The sequence below is a fragment of the Musa acuminata genome, chromosome BXJ3-4 (assembly GCF_036884655.1).
Source record: "Musa acuminata AAA Group cultivar baxijiao chromosome BXJ3-4, Cavendish_Baxijiao_AAA, whole genome shotgun sequence".
In the NCBI taxonomy this organism is placed as follows: domain Eukaryota; kingdom Viridiplantae; phylum Streptophyta; class Magnoliopsida; order Zingiberales; family Musaceae; genus Musa; species Musa acuminata.
The window spans coordinates 3,026,162-3,042,500 of record NC_088352.1 but is presented as its reverse complement, the minus strand read 5'-3'; the positions used below and the strand labels follow the sequence as shown (position 1 = coordinate 3,042,500).

At 34.3% G+C, this 16,339-nt stretch overlaps 2 protein-coding genes across 4 annotated transcripts; one reads left to right on the top strand and one right to left on the bottom strand.

The window, feature by feature from the left end:
• Positions 1–2,076: 2,076 nt before the first annotated feature.
• Positions 2,077–7,531, top strand: LOC135581722 (transcription factor NIGT1-like). Of its 3 annotated transcripts, none has more exons than XM_065145772.1 (5): positions 2,077–2,375; positions 2,484–2,665; positions 2,751–3,045; positions 3,129–3,205; positions 7,031–7,531. In XM_065145772.1, exons 1-5 carry the CDS (start codon positions 2,255–2,257, stop codon positions 7,313–7,315), a joined length of 960 nt encoding a protein of 319 aa, XP_065001844.1. In that variant the 5' UTR covers positions 2,077–2,254; the 3' UTR covers positions 7,316–7,531. The 3 variants fall into 3 exon arrangements, with proteins under 3 accessions (XP_065001844.1, XP_018680442.2, XP_009394712.2); XM_018824897.2 differs by having other exon boundaries at positions 2,748–3,045; XM_009396437.3 differs by having other exon boundaries at positions 2,736–3,045.
• Positions 7,532–9,795: 2,264 nt separating this feature from the next.
• LOC135634751 (AP2/ERF and B3 domain-containing transcription factor RAV1-like) lies at positions 9,796–11,162 on the bottom strand. Its single transcript, XM_065145313.1, has one exon. It carries the CDS (start codon positions 11,003–11,005, stop codon positions 9,959–9,961), a length of 1,047 nt encoding a protein of 348 aa, XP_065001385.1. The 5' UTR covers positions 11,006–11,162; the 3' UTR covers positions 9,796–9,958.
• Positions 11,163–16,339: the final 5,177 nt, after the last annotated feature.

Here is a 16,339-nt window from a genome sequence, read left to right as displayed (position 1 = left end):
TGTAATTACCCAACACAAAAGATTTGACATGAATATTGTGACATTGTTTGTTCATCTGCAGTCTTTGTTTAGAGAAACAAAGAGGATTTTGATCTGGAGAGGCTTGTACTTTTTGTTCAGCTCTGTAAATGTCGGGTGTTCTTCTACATGCAGAGAATATCAAGCTTGAAAAAGCTGAGAATACATCTCTGCTTGATTAAATTTTGTTTCATATTTCATTCAAGTTAGTTACCTGTGCTAGCTATATATATATATATATATATACTCAAATCTCATCTGTTTTAGATTAATTATCAGAGTACAAATGTTTTGTAAAGTTGCAATAAGAAAAAAAAAGTTATGTGCATGTGTGATTGATTAATGTATCATTGCACAAGCGTCTCAGTTTCAAGCCCACTTGTGAGCATCATCTATGTTGTTTAATGTAATATTTTTTTTAATTTTTAATAAAAATATGTGTATGAAAACACCCAAGCTAATTAATTAATTATTAAATACCTATCAAACATCCAAACCCATCAACCTGCTAATATTCTTACTATATTAAAAGGGTTCTTCAAAAGGATGGCCATATTCATTGTATGTCATATAGCATGACTAGATTCAACGTACATGATCACTAGCTTAGGCTACATAAAGCGAACTCTAGGTGAATAAATTCTTGATAGTGATATGAGCACTGTATAAGTCGATAAAGTTTCTCCGTAGACTTTCAAGTAATTTCCTTCTCAACATCATCGTTAAGAAATTATATATACACATGAACAAAAAGGCCACATCAAAAAGATTAGAGAAAAAAATAAATAGACAGATCACTTTAATCATTATGATTTATTCGTGTCTAAGGATTAGTCGAGGAAGAGAAAACGACGTACGAATACAGAGAGACATATGTAGGAGAGACCGAAGGCAAAAGCGAGGAAGAGCTAGACCATCACGTTATCGAGTGGGGGCGCAGGAAAGGATGAAATAGGAGACAGTGAAGACGAAGATACCTAGGAGAATGAAGAGGGTCAAGGAGACCACTACATATCTAGTGTCGAATTAATCGACACACATTCACCTAAGGCAAGACCGAAAGCTCCTGAGTACGTCGTCAGTGCAGGAGAGACTGCATGCATAAAACACCCTACTAGGTAGTAGTGGCTCAGTGTTACTATTGGTGGTCACTTCTAGGATGATGACTCATCCCGTCATTGATGGCAATTTTAGTTTTTTTTATAACTTAAATTACATGTGTCATTATATTAATGGTTTATTATAAGTTAGCATCCCACAGACTCTAACATCTATTAACTCAGACTTGACAAAAGGGGCTTATATATTATGTTTTGAAAATATAAGAGTTATTTTAGATATGAATAAATCATAAGGACTAAAGTGAGCCATCACCAAAATCATAGGAGCTAAAATTGACCTTAATCTTTTTTAAATTTAAATTACATGTTATATTAATGATTTATTGTGAGTCAACATACCACGTAAGTATGTTTTAACGGTCTGTTAACTCAAATTTGATAGGAAAGATTTATATATTATATTTTTTAAAGTATAAAAATTATTTTAGATATGAATAAACCATAAAAACTTAAGTGGTTCATGATCAAAATCACAAAAACTAAAATGGATCTTGACCGTAAATTAAATCTATTTTTTTTTGTAATACTAATAATTTTAACTAAAAAATACAATCAACCATTATCAATCAGGAACTAAAATGAATCATATATACTTTTTTTTGTCTGAGGAAGAATACCGACGTATATACCTCATAAACCTGAATAATACATACTTGACATAGTGTTCTTATTTGCGGTATATCAGACGTTATTATTGTATTAGCTATGAATCGAAGAGGTAAATGTCCCTTGGCGACTTCCACAAGGCTTCATATATTATAATGAAACCTTGTCCTTCTGTATAAACAAATAGCTGTCCCCAATAGAAAAGCTTATCCTTTCACTCATATTCTACTCAATAATCCCTCTCACGTTTACTTTCACCCCGTCTCAAACGATTAAACAACGACAGATTACATCCTCTTCCCTTCTCTCTCCCTCCACCCCCCCCCCCGCCCCCTCTCCCCCGGTCCCCGACCACCCTCCACCATCTGTGCTGACTTTTACTACCTGTAGAGATGCACCCTAATGAGTCGGTGGCATATGCCACGCCCCGACCTTGGCATGCAACCTTTCTGTTTTCATCTTGACCTCGCTTCTCTTGCTTCCTCCTCCTCGTGCTGCGTTGGAAAGAGATGGATCGGATAGAGCATGCGCGCAGGTTCGGTGAACTGATCGTTGCTCTCGATGAGGAGCGTCGGAAGATGGAGGCCTTCCACCGGGAGCTGCCTCTGTGCCTGCATCTCATCAACCAAAGTAAGAGATCGGCATCTGGTTTAGGGGTTCTTGTTTTCTTCCTCCCCGAGTTTATTCTTTGAGCTTGTTAGAAGATTGAGATCGATCGCTTCTTCCGATCTGCTGCAGCGATCGAGAGCTACAAGCAGCTGATGGTTAGCGCTGAGACGCTGAGCCATGAGCTTGCAGTTAAGGAATTCATACCTCTGAGACCGAGATCCGTTTCTTCGGAAGATGATACCATCCATCACCAGGAGTGGATCAGATCCACCCAGCTCGTTGCACAAGAGCAAGACCCACTCCCCAAGACGGTGAGAGCATGTCATTATCTCAACTAGTGCTTTATGTACTTGTGTTATTCGTTCTCCGAATGCTGTATAGGTTCATCCGCAGAAGCCGATAGCAATCAAAGCGAAGAAGACTTGGGGAGATGCTCAATATCTAGACAAAGAGGAAGAGATAGCTCCATCAGAATCACTGGCTTGCCAAGATACCGAAATTGCTAGTGGAGAGGAAGGCAATGGTGATGGAGGAAAGAAGAAGAAGAAGAAGAAGAAGAAGAAGAAGAAGAAGAAGAAGAAGAAGAAGAAGAAGGAGAGATCTCAGCCTGAAAGGAAGGTGAAACGGTACTGGTCAGAAGAGCTGCACAAGAGATTCTTGCATGCACTTGAGCAGCTGGGTGGCTGTCATGGTGGGTTCATAGCAGCATCATACTTTTCCTTTCTCCGATTACTGGTGATGATTGCTTGTGAAGGTGGGTTTGCTTGGTTGCAGCTGCAACACCCAAACTTATCCGGAAGCTGATGAAGGTGGATGGGCTCACCAACGATGAAGTGAAGAGCCATCTACAGGTTAGTCCTATCTATCAAAACAATCTCTTAAATAGAAGATTCAGTATTTGTTTGATATCTACAGACACAACACTAATGATATTTAAGCCCAGCAAGAAATCTACCTTCTTTTCTTCTCTTTTTCTCTTTTTAGTCTTTCTCCGTAGTACTTACTGTTCTTGATACCTACATCAAACAAATTCCCTGTAGTACTGTTCTTGATACCTACATCAACTTATAGCTTCATCTACCCTAAATAAACCTTTCATTGAAAGATTATCTCTGGAGTAGTACATACACTAACATAACCTTTAACCAAAACAAATAGGTACTACAAGGCTTTTAAGTTTGCACAACAAGTGAGTAGTACAGTAGTTGCCTGTACTTGTTGGTCTAGGCTATATATATATATTTATTTATTTATGTCAAAACTCAGTTTGCTTGGTACATAATCTCATTACCAGGAACTATTATTTAAACTAATAGTTTATTGTCAGTAGGGTAAATAAATGTTGAGCTACAAGCACTAGATCTTGTTCATCCTTCCTCTTGGAACAAAGATGGGGTACTCTTGGAACCATGATGATTCACCTTCTGCATTAAGTATTCAAACTACTAGCTGACAGTGTCTATGAGTGAAAATATACAGGATGATTGATACCTTTCCAAATCCCTTTCTGTATTAAGTATTCAAGATATGATTACATGAATAGGGTTCATCACACGTCATTGTATTAGTTTGAAGTTTGCTAAATTACATGAATAGTGTTAGCCACACATCAGGAACAGTGTAGCTAGCTAGATATCTAACCTATTTTTCAGATATGGAGATGGATATGAAAATTTCTTGTTCTTGTTTGGTTACCAAACATCAAGATATGTGGGTTTAGTCTTCTATCTTGCTCTAATCATCAAGAAAAGGTGCTCAGTAATTAACAAAATTTTCTTTTCTTATCCTTGTAATTTCACATTTGCTTTGAACTTTCCTATTAAAGAAATATATATAGTTATATATACTCGAGTCGATTTCTTAATTATTTCATGCTACATCCGTTTTGTATTATATTCACACCCAAATCATTTTTATATCTTATTTAGATGCTTATTATGTATATTTCCCACTCATTTCCATATCCTTTTACAACAATATGTTTACAAAAAAATTAGTATTAATTTAATATCTGTGTCCAAAGTCATACTCACTAATTAAAGGTGGATAAACAATATGATTTTTTTTTCAATTTCCTATTTATCTCTAGTGAAAAAAAAGGAGAAAAGGATAGCTCTCGAGTTCATGGAAGATGTCTTTCTTGTGTTGCAGGATTATTAGGGCAACAAAATTAGAATTAAGAAGAAGTATATTACAAGTTAATGATAAGACAAAAGTTTCAGTGAGATAAATAACAAGGAAAAGTAGCATTCTCATTATTTTATGTTATCAAACTAAATGCAATTCAAGGCTGAATTCATAGAATTCATTCAAAGATAATGTTGATGAAATATGAGATTTATCACTACAAGGTGATCTAAATACTTTTTGCTATGGGTGCATTTGTCAAGGGATAATGACTATGTCACACAAGAATTATCATTCCAATTGTTCAAATATCGAATTTTGTTAACTATAAATGAAAGTTTAGGGAGATTAAGATTCAGAAACATTTGGCTCAAAATATGTGATTGAACATGATCTATCTGATGATGATTTGCAATAGAAGCTTTTGGTAGAACTTATCCTGGCTAATCAATGGTATAAATTTGTCCAATCAAAGGTTATTCCCTTAATTCATGAATTATGCATCTTATTAGTGCCATAATGGTACATATTCTCTCTCTTTTTCATAATTTGCTTTTAATGTTTTATAAACTCTAAATTATTCTCAAACTTATCGAGATCTCATAAAGAAATGATAATAGTGGAGAAGAATAGAGAGACACCTCAAAACTAAAAACTTTCATTAATCATAACCACCTATTATATCTCTAAAACATTACATTAGGCTTATAAATATTTTAGCTTTATCTAAAGATTTTTATCTTAACTAAGACTCATAAACTAAGATCCTATCTAATTATAAATTTTGATTTAATATTTCGACATAATATGCTTCAGTAATTTATAAAAAAAATAATTTATAAAACATAAGATTTTCTTTCATCGATATTTTTCAAACTCAAAAGTCATATTTATACAATTTATAAGACTCCTAATTTACTAGAGCTTTTAAAACCAATTCCATGTCTAAATATAAGCTTAACTCAACATTCTGACAATAATTATATTATGATAGGACAAAGGATGAGAACTTATTTCAAAGTATTTTTGGATAGTTTCAGATGGCAATATATAACTCAAAACAAAATTGGAACAATTAAGTGAAATAAAATGATGACTGTTGTGGAGATGACAGAAGTTGACAGTAGAGGAGAAGAAATAAGCAACAGAAAATTTTCTGAGAAGCTTTGATTGAGTACAGAAACCTAAAAGCTACTTTACAAAAACATGGAAAATGGGGACTCCATTTAAATTTGATATCCTTAAATAAGAAATAAGTTTACCTGAGAAGGGCATTTAAGAATTTGTAAGTACAAAAGCTATGCAATTTAGAACCATGAACATAATCCAACTGCTAGACTCAAAACTATCAAAATCTATAATTGATCATGATGCATGGAGGAATTGTTATCAGCTTGGCTTTAGTAATTAAAGTGATCATTTGCAAATGGACTAATAGGAAAGGTTGCTTACTTAGTAATTAAATTGCTTCATCTAATATAGAAACAAATTAGAGAGTGATCCGACCCAAGTCTAAGTCGTTAGGTCATCGGTCGAACTAGTCGGTCAACAGGTTGTTTGTTTAATTTTTGTTTAAAAATAAAATAATTTAAAATTATATGTAATAAAATCAAATTTATTAAAAGTATTTAAAAATAATAATCTTAGATGGATGAAAATAAAATTTCAATTATTTAGAGTATGATAAAAATGATAATATCGACTAACATTGCAAATATGAACTTTTATCCATATTAAATAACACCTGATAATATCTAAAAATTAATTATATTAATCTAAAATAAAATAAAATATTTAATGATATAAAAGAAATATTTTAACCAACATAGTTGTCATGACTTAAATAATAATGCATATGAACTTCCTAGAGATGAAAATGAATTTATTTTATTAAACACCAAAATGTCATTCATTAGTTCCACCCAAAGGAGCATATCATATTTTAAATTTATTTTCTTATCTGTTGTAATATTTGGTTCATTCCCTTTATGTTCATTTTGGTGAAGAGAAAATATGTGAGACGAGGAAGAAAGAAATTGATATTGGGAAGGAGATGAGGAAGTGGATAGTGATGTGGTCGGAGGAAAGAAGTGAGGCTAAAATGAGAAGATATGGCATGAGAGAGGCCACTTTCTCTTTCACATTAACCCTAAAAATTATAATTTGTTTTGCAAAAGATAAATAGTGAAGGTGGATTTTAATCTCAAGACTTTGTAATAATATAATAAAATATTTAATAATCAAATTACATACCACCTTCAAAAATATGTCTGATATATTTGGTAAGTATGTATTACATCATCATCATCATCATCATCATCATCGTATCAATATTTTTATGGATAACTAAAAAGGTACTTAGAGCCTGGAATGAATACTATCTCTTTCTATCTCATCATTAATCCTAATGGATTCATCTCATAGTTGTTCAATTTCTTTTGCATTATGTTATCTTGTAATCTATGTTCATCTCTACTAAGTATTGGTTAAAAGTGGTCTATCATTTGGTTTTCTTATGATTAAAACATGGAATACGTAATCTATTTCAGAAATACCGGCTTCATGCAAGAAGAAGTTGCCCGGTGGCGGAGATCAGCACAAGCAGCAACATCCAGTTTGCCCAGTTTGTGGTGGTTCGAGGTACATGGATTCCGACGCCGGATTGCGCCATCTTGACCTCTACAGATGCAGCAGCACACGCCGCTCCGGTCATCGGTGTGTCGGAAACCGGAAGATATGCTCACGTTTCACACCTGCCCTCGCCATTGATGATCCTGGACCGAAGTTATCAGCAAACAGACAAGCATTCCAAGGGAAGGAACCCAAGAGAATAATTGGCCGCAGTAGTCACACTCCTCCTCACACTGTTAAGAATTGTTTCCTCCACTTCTTTTCTTCCTCCTCTTGGAGTGTTCTCTCTTTGGCTCAGAGGAAAACGTTGCTGAAACGGCGTGGTTCTTAAGATACTTGTATACCCATATGTATTCGTTTCACATGTTCTATATACCTCACATACACCTTCTCATTAATTGATTGCTGCCTTCTTTTAAGTTCAATTCATTCTAAATCTGTTTCTTTTTTTGCATGGAGAAAATATTCATTCTTGTAAATGATGTTAAGATTAATTCAAATAATTAGAATTAAATAAAATAAAAGATAACAATTTAGATTTAAATAAATCGATGAGAGTGAAAGATTTATTAGGATTTGATATTTTTTATTATTGAAAAAAAATTATACTCTATCTTTTAGTCAATATAAATGGGTGCTCTTTGATCAAACAAAAAATATTGTAGATTGAAAATAGTCTTCTCTTCTCAAAGCTAACAATATGGTATCAAAGCGATTTGAGGAAGATCAATAGAAATATATCTAGAAAAGGAAAATATATATATGATATGCATTGGAGTAGTGTTTCTAATTTACTTGTTCTGATTTTATAATTATCAATTTTGATTTATTAAGATGAAAACTCTATTTATTTTAAAAGAATTATGAAATTTAATAGAGAATGATTTTGTTAAGTATGATATACAAGAGCCCTTTATATGTTGACATCAAGCCTAAAAAATATTAAAAAGTATGTTTGGAGATAAAGATAAGGTAAAAATTTTAAAGCTTCAAATTCTGCAATGTAAATTTGAAACATTTATGATGAAACTTTTAGTTCATGAATAAAAAGTGAACAAATCTTTCAATGAAATCTTATAACATGCTCTACAAATGAAGATAGATTAAAAGAATGACCAAAAGAAAAATTTAGAAACTATATCTCAAGGGAGAAATCAAAATGGCAGAGGATGAGGCCAATCAAATGAAAATAACAAAGAAACCCGTCAATGTTTTTGTTGCAAAAAAATTAGACATATTAAAAAAGATTGTTAGTACAAAAATAAAAATCTAAATATTTCTCTCTATTTTTACTGTTAAAAATATGATCATCTTAAAAAAGACTATTGGAATAAAAATCAAACAAAATATCATGAGAAAAATAATAGTAGAGTAAATGACAGAAAATATTATCTTTATAGCTTTGAGAAAGAATATTTTAGATCTCTTTGGTTTTTACATAGTAGATACAATAATCATATGACAAGGGATAAAAGTTTATTTCAAAAATTTGATGATTTAATTAAATCTATAGTGTAGATGGAAAATGATAGTAAGGTTTAGAAGGAAAAAGAACATTGCTGTGAATATAAATCTGGTAAAAAAATATTGATGATATGATGTTTATTCTTGATTTAAAATAAAATCTCATTGGTATAAGATAATTGATGGGAAAAAGGATATTATGCTTTTTTAATAATAAAAAATATCTGATTTATGGTAGGAGAATTGATAAATTGATAGCAAATAAAAAAATAAAGTATTTTCTTATTATTTTCGAATTTTTTGATAAAAAATTAAAATATTTTCATTATTATTTTTAAAATTTTTCACTGTTGTTGCTACTGATGAATCGACATTATAACATAAAAATTATGATCATTTGAATTTTTATAAATATATATAATTGAAAAACTATTACTAATGAGACGCATGCAAGGGAAACAAATAAGGAAAACGATGTAGATTTCACTATTTCTAAAGCACGTCCATCTTCTACCTTAGCAAAGTCTTCTGAGATCACGGATGAAGTTACGATGATGTTAAAACAAATGATGGAATAGAAAATAGTTGGGAAGTGAAATCTAACAAGTATGACCAAGTGAACATCAATCTTCTTAGTGGCTCCAATGATTCATTGATGTCGATCGTGAACTACAGGAAAGTATGATATCAGCTAGTTAAACCTAAAAGACCTATAGATACATACATCTTTGCACTTAAAATGATTCTGAAACTGCATTTGATAATAATCTTTCATCTGCAAGTAATGTGAATGATAAACTTGATACTTATTCAGCCAAAGAAGAGTTTGGTGACACTAAGATCGACTCAAACCCTTCAAAAATTTACTAAAGCTTCCAATCCTGTGAAGATCATCAAGACTTGTAAACATATGTAACTAATTGATAAAGGAGAAATTCAAATAGATTACTGTATTTTATTTAATGACAAAAGAAAGATTTTATTTTATTTAATGACAACTTCTAGTTACAATCATTTGAATTAAAATTAATTTAAATAGTTAGAATTAGATAAAATACAATAAAATATAAAAATTTATATTTAAATAAATAAATGAGGTTGAAAGATTTATTAGTAAAAAAATTATCTTTTATCTTTTTAATCAATATAAATATGTGCTCTTCCATCAATCCAAAAGTACTGTATGTTGCATGTTGCATGTTGCATGTTGCACCAATGATATAGAAAAACTAATATGATATGAGAGCCAACAAAGTTTACACCCACCACGAGGTCAATAAAGTTTCGGTCAATGTCATGTTTAGCATGTAATGGGCACAAAGTTTCAGCCACATATATTGTCTTCGACTAGAGCTTCAGTCTCATTCTTAGTACTGGAAATATTACAAAGCTTCTGTGCGTTGCTTCTTAAACATCCCTTGTGATGATACCAACTCCGTAATATGATCTATGTTCTTCTTCCCCGTTGCGCAAAAGACAGCATTATCATCCACTCCGCCCTCGCCGATGGCCGCCGCCGGGCCTCTGACGATGTTGACGCCGAAGAGCCTAAGAACCTGAACGCCGGATCGCGCCTTGGCGTCGATGAACAGCTGCTTGTCGGTGCCTGTCGACCGCTGGAAGGTGACGACGTCGCCGGCCTCGAGACGCTTCTCCTTGACAAACCGGCTCCAACCTCTCGTTAGCACGTAGCTATGACTGCTGTTCCAGTACGAGTACCGGAAGCGCCACTCCTTCCCGCAGCCGTCCTCGAAGCTGAGCAGCACGCCCTTGCTGGCGGCGCCGCCTGTCTTCTGCGGCGGAAAGTACTTCTCGGCGTTCTGCTTCGGGATCACTAGCCGGTTGAGCTTTCCGACGTCGCTCGGCGTCACGGCCTTGTCGAAGAGATGTTGCCTCTGTGCCCCAGCAAGCGGGTCCGTGGCGCCTGCCACGGCCGCGTTGCTGCGACCAGCAATCCCCTTCTTATTATCTACACCGATCGATCGTTTGCTTTGTTGTAGCTCGTTATGGTAGGTGCGCTTCCGAAGCATGTCGACGATCTCGTGTTTCGTATGCGAATCGAGGAAGAAGAGCTCCGCCGCGTCCTCGTCGTCGGCGTCGTTCAGCGGTTTGAAGTTGGTGACGGCGTCGCGGCCGCGAAACCGCTGCACAGCGACGTCATAGGCGCGCGCGGCCTGGGCTTCCTCGTTGAAGGTGCCGAGCCAGATGCGCTGGTGCTTCTCGTAGATCTGCGCCCCCCACCGGCCGTTGGGCTGGGAGACGACGCCCTTATACTTGGACGACGGCAGCTTTCGGAACTCGGCCTCGACGCAGCCCTCCGGGTCGATGACCTCGCTCCCCCCGCTCCCCACTCGCTGCAAGCTCTTAGAAGCCACCGGCGGCCACTCCCCGGTTTCCTCGCAGGCCTCTTCTATGGAGCTTGTCGCCATACGCCCCGACGAGTAGAGAGATGAAGACAATGAAGGAGCTGTAGGAATACATGCAAGGAGGAGTCGCTTGCGTCCTATATATCAAGTTGCTCATTAGTCTTTCCCATGGCAGGGTGTTATGGCTGTGCTGCTTCTTGTTTTGTCTGATTCCTCGTTGGGTGATGGATGGGGCATTAATGGTGTGAGTTGGGTATGGCTGTAGCACCTAATAAAGGAGGGAAGATGGTGATGATATGGTACATTCAGATGTGGGTGGATCATGCTCGGCAGGTGCATCCCCCCTGCTGCTTTGCTGCAACTGGCGATGCTGACTTTGGGCATGGTCTTCTTCCCTGCTGTTTGCATCTCACATTTCACCTACATTTTGGCAATGCAACAAACTAGAAACTGAGATCTTGCAAGCTTTACTTCATCTGAATTTTGAAGAGTAGTAGCTTGAGTTTTGTGTGATCCTTCCAGGCAACATTATTTTCTTCTCTTTGTTGATCTTTGAACACTCTGACAACATCAGTCATCTGACTTCCATGTTTGAGCTGAGAAGGTGGAGTCGATAAGTGATGACGCGCACCAATCAGTGCCAAAGAACAATATGTTGTTGCCTTGTGCATAGTCTCGAGTTGAGGACCGCCCAAGAAACTTTGGATTGCTCCATGCAAGTCAACCATGCACCATATTCTCACAACTGTGGCCACCAGCGACTTGAGGGTCAGTCCCTGGCAGGGAGGGCGGCCATCAGACAAGAGCCTGTTGGGGGCATTTAAAGGCCACTGCCTCATCTGCTTCACCTCCATGCTCTTTCTACATCACTTCCATTCCTCTGGAGGCCCCATTGTAGGAGGACCAGCAGAGGTTGCAGATCTCACAGCTTTGATAAACCACATGATATTGGAAACACACAATTTGCAATGCACAACTTTGTTGACCACTTCAGTGCCTCTCCTTAATTGTCTTCTTTATCCTCTTAACTGTATTAAGCAGTTTCTTTTCATTTCTACATTAAGTTTTCTATGTTATTCTGATTTACCTTAAATATGTTGTTGGATAATTTATCAAGAAAATCTTCTCATCTCAACTTTTTTTATATTTCCAAAATACACTTGACAAGATAGACACAAAGAAACAAAAAGTTCCTAACCTTTTGCATTATTTGAATATGATTATAGTATCTTTAATGCAATTAAAAAAAACTTATCAACTGTAATAACCTCAGTTAGTTGCAAATAAAAAATTATTGTTAGGTTAGAAACAAAAACATATAGAAAAGCTCACTTTTATGTCAATTATAATATTGTTTGTTAATAGGATTATAATATTTTTATAGAGGTAAAAAATATTGTAACCTTATTCACTGTGAAAAATAAAATAATCATGTTAAAGGCATTTTGCGAATACAATCAAAGGAAAGGTGGGACACTCATTGGAAAAGACAAAAAAAAAAATCAGGAAAAGCCAAAGATTAAAATCTCCTCTTTTTTTTTTTGTTGACTAAGGATTTCTGAATTAAAAATGGAATAATATCAAGGATATTCTTACTGTATTAGTCAAAGTCATTTTTCCATGAACAAAATGATGGCATAAGACCTTCATTGGTAATTTGCCTTTTCAGCCTTATTATGTTCACATGTAAAGACTTAAAAGCATATGCATTGGGATTCATGAACCCTTTTCTTACACAATGACTATTAATATTATCCTGAATAATATATTTGTATTTTAAAGGTTTAAGATCGATTAGATTTATTGTGTCAGTTTCGAATCGCTATCAAATGATAAAAGTCTCGTGATCACAATCTTTTCACATTCTAAAGACAAAGGCTTTTTGGCTTTGGATGGTGAATCATCACTTTCCAGTGAGGAGGAGGAGGAGGAGGAGGAGGAGGAGGAGGGGTTCAATTCTCATCTCATAAAACCCACCCATGTTTAATGTTCTTGTCGATCTTATTGACGTGTGGTCGAAGCACCTTATGATCAACAATATAATAATAATAATAATCAAAGAAATAATACCTGAGTAGTTAAATCGGTCTATTTTATATCCATTGTTGATTATCATATCAAGAGATATCAAAGTTAAACATGATATTGATACTTGTTTTTCTGTTAGTATTATAGTATCTAAAATTATGTAAAACATAGATTAGGTTAGTGCTAGTTGAGCTGGCCAACTCACTAGCTTCTTAGCTACTTTCATATTCTACATATCTTAATATTACTAAATAAATGATGTTGAATCCATTTACTAGATTAAAAATTTGCATATCTAAAATAAATATTGATGTCGATATTGTCCGTAGTTGGTAGTCATCCTCGAGTGAATTAATCAGTTTGAATTTATTTTAAGGAGGTTCGATGCCGACATGTAAGAAGCTTTAATGCTTTTTTACGATTATCCTTTCGATATTTAAATTAGATTTTTTGAGATAAAAACAAAGTTTATCCTCGATAATTATGCTTATGTTCGTTTTCTATTATGATACTTTTCTTAACTAAATCACTTACGGTCAAAAGTATTTTTTATAATAAAAATATTTAAAATATTCACTTTTTTATAGCTGATCTTTTCTTGATAATTGATGTGGTGTATCCATCGATTGGCTTTCTATTGTTTTCTGGTGACATGACAGTCAGGTAACGAGCAGATGAATACGACAACACATTGATTGGATCATGGGCTTAAATAACTTCATGTCGACACTCTCTCTTGTGAGCATTGATTGTGGGCTTACAACAAGTCAACCAAACAATGTGGTGCAACTCCTGATTTATTTCTTTGGCTTCTAATGTTGGGCAGTGGAATAATACGATGGATGGTGACTGCAACTGGGGCTACAAATGGACATTAATTTCAAGAGTGAGCTGCCTCTACGATGAGTCCTCACACTTCGATCATCTCGTACTGTGATACGCGTGTTGTTATTGTTGATGAACTTAATATTTCATTCCTCTGGACCAACAAAACGAGTGGACAAGCACTTAGAAAGCTTGATCCGACCCACTTCGACGAAAAGGAATGGATATTCGTGAACCAAAGTTATATTTAGAATGTATGATGATTTAGCTTTGTATTATCCTTATCGCCAATTCAATTCTTTTTTGGTGTTCCATAAATCTGAAAAGAATTTTCTTATATTTTTTTATGAGTCTATATGCTCGCACCAATAAAGATAAATAATAACACATCATAATCAATTCCTTTGTCATCTAATACTCTTATCGATTTTGACTTATCTCTTTTCTTATATGTATCTATTTTTATTATTATTTTATTACTAATGATGGAGCAAAATAATAGAGGGTATAATGATGTTCATGAAGAACAAAATTTAAACATTAAAAAAAATCAAAAAGAACAAATCGTCAAAGAAGCACGTTACAAAGACGAAGATAATATTAATATATATCATTGTTTATTTTCTGAATCAACTGATCATCTTGAATCTGCTTGTTTTGATGAAGTTAAAAGTGGAAGGATGCCATGAATGAAGAAATGAATGATGTTCATAAAAAGTTCTTCTATAATAGTATGCTGATTTCCATGAGGAATTTGGTGATATTTCTAATTTACATAAGTCTATTCTTGAATTTGACCATATAGATGTTGTGCCTTTTGCATAAAGTCTAATTAGAGATTTCAATTATCTTCCATCTAATAAGTTTGGATTAGACTTTGGGTCAAGATATATTCCAAATAGTCATAGAAGTTTCTAGATAAAGCAACTCGATTCAAGTAGATTTCTGGATAGTATAAAAAAAGATCTAGATGGTAATATTTATATATATCCTAGAGAACATGGATCATATTTCTACATGTGATCTTACGCTTGGTGACAGTTATGGGAGTAACAAATTAAAGTATATTTTATTTTCAAAAGTATACTTTAAGGGAGAGTTTTAAGAAGTTAAAGTATATTTTGAAAGATCATAAATTAATATTTTATATTTTAAATAAGATTAGATAGAGTTTTAGGGATAAAATTTTTTTAGTTTAAAATATATTTTAAAAGATTTTAAATAAGATTAAATAAAATTATAGAGATTAGGGACTCTTATATTTTACATCTATAAATAGATGACATATACATATAGATGAATAATAAGCCTTAAGTATAGATCTGTATTTTTTTTTTTTTTTGAGAAGTTCAATAAAAAAAATATTTCATCTTAGTGTCTTTTTTTTTTATTTGATTTGATCTTGGATTAATAGTACCTTGTTATTATTATTTGAAAAAGGATTAGATCTTTTCTTTCTTCACAATTCTATTCATCTTGACTGACAAAACGAGTAAGAATAAGCACTTAGAAAGCTTAATGAGATAAAAAGGAATAGATTATATTGGATGTATTCGCGAAGATTTAACTTTATATTATCAACTTATCACGATCATATATTTTTAGTAATTTAATTTTCCAAAACAGTATTCTGAATTTTTTTATTGTGTTATGGAGAAGGAAAAAAAAAACGAGGAGAAAAAAAAAGTTATTTAGAAGCCAATAAATAGACAAGAAAGAGAAGCAGTTCATCCAAAAGAATCTTTTTCTCTCTCAAGAGAGCTGTTTGTCTCTCACCTTCCTCTATGCATAGATATCAAGCGTCTAGTCTTTCTTCGATCGAGATGTTCTTGTTTGTTTCGCTCAGGAATCTGTTCACTAATGAAAGCTTCAATGCCGAGCTTGGACCATTCTGAAGCTATATATACCGGAGGCTACCAACCGCTATCACTATGTATTCCTCCTTCGTTTGTGTGATGTGCCTACTCGCAACATCCTCTGTTCTGTAGTATGCTTTGGGGATTGCAAGTAGCAATTTCACATGAGGAGGAGAAGGTGGAGGAGATGGTAGTAGCAGTGGCAATGAGAGGAGAGACAGAGTTGGAAGATACAGGGAAGCAACATGAGGTTAAACTGATATAAACTGGTTCGGAATATTTTTTTCTAAAAAATAATTAGAATTGAGGGATAAAATTAGGATTTAAGAAACAATATTTCTGAATATAATGATTCCATAATAAATTGCGCCATTTTTCTATATCTGGATTTTATATATTTATTTGTTTTATTGAGTCTGTCAGTCTGACCGAATCGGATATGTCACTGTGGCTACATTAAAAAACATTATCCCTCAGTCAACTTACAGATTGGAAAAGGTGTGCGTGTCGCCCTACCATTGGTCGGGAGATCGCAACGGCTATGACCTGGACGAGAGCCCGAGGTACAATAACAAAGGAAACGAGACGGATCCACTCCAAGTTTATCTTTAATCAAAATCTTATATCTTTTAGTTTCATCCGTCCATTGCGCGTAAACGAAAACGCAAACCGTCCGACCGAATCCGGA

Bases quoted from the DNA above. Each gene is read 5' to 3' on its own strand.
- LOC135581722 (XM_009396437.3), top strand. From the start codon at position 2,255: ATGGATCGGATAGAGCATGCGCGCAGGTTCGGTGAACTGATCGTTGCT. The intron at 3,046-3,128 runs GTGGGTTCATAG...GCTTGGTTGCAG, and splicing joins GCAGCTGGGTGGCTGTCATG to CTGCAACACCCAAACTTATC. The intron at 3,206-7,030 runs GTTAGTCCTATC...AATCTATTTCAG, and splicing joins AAGTGAAGAGCCATCTACAG to AAATACCGGCTTCATGCAAG.
- LOC135634751 (XM_065145313.1), bottom strand. From the start codon at position 11,005: ATGGCGACAAGCTCCATAGAAGAGGCCTGCGAGGAAACCGGGGAGTGG.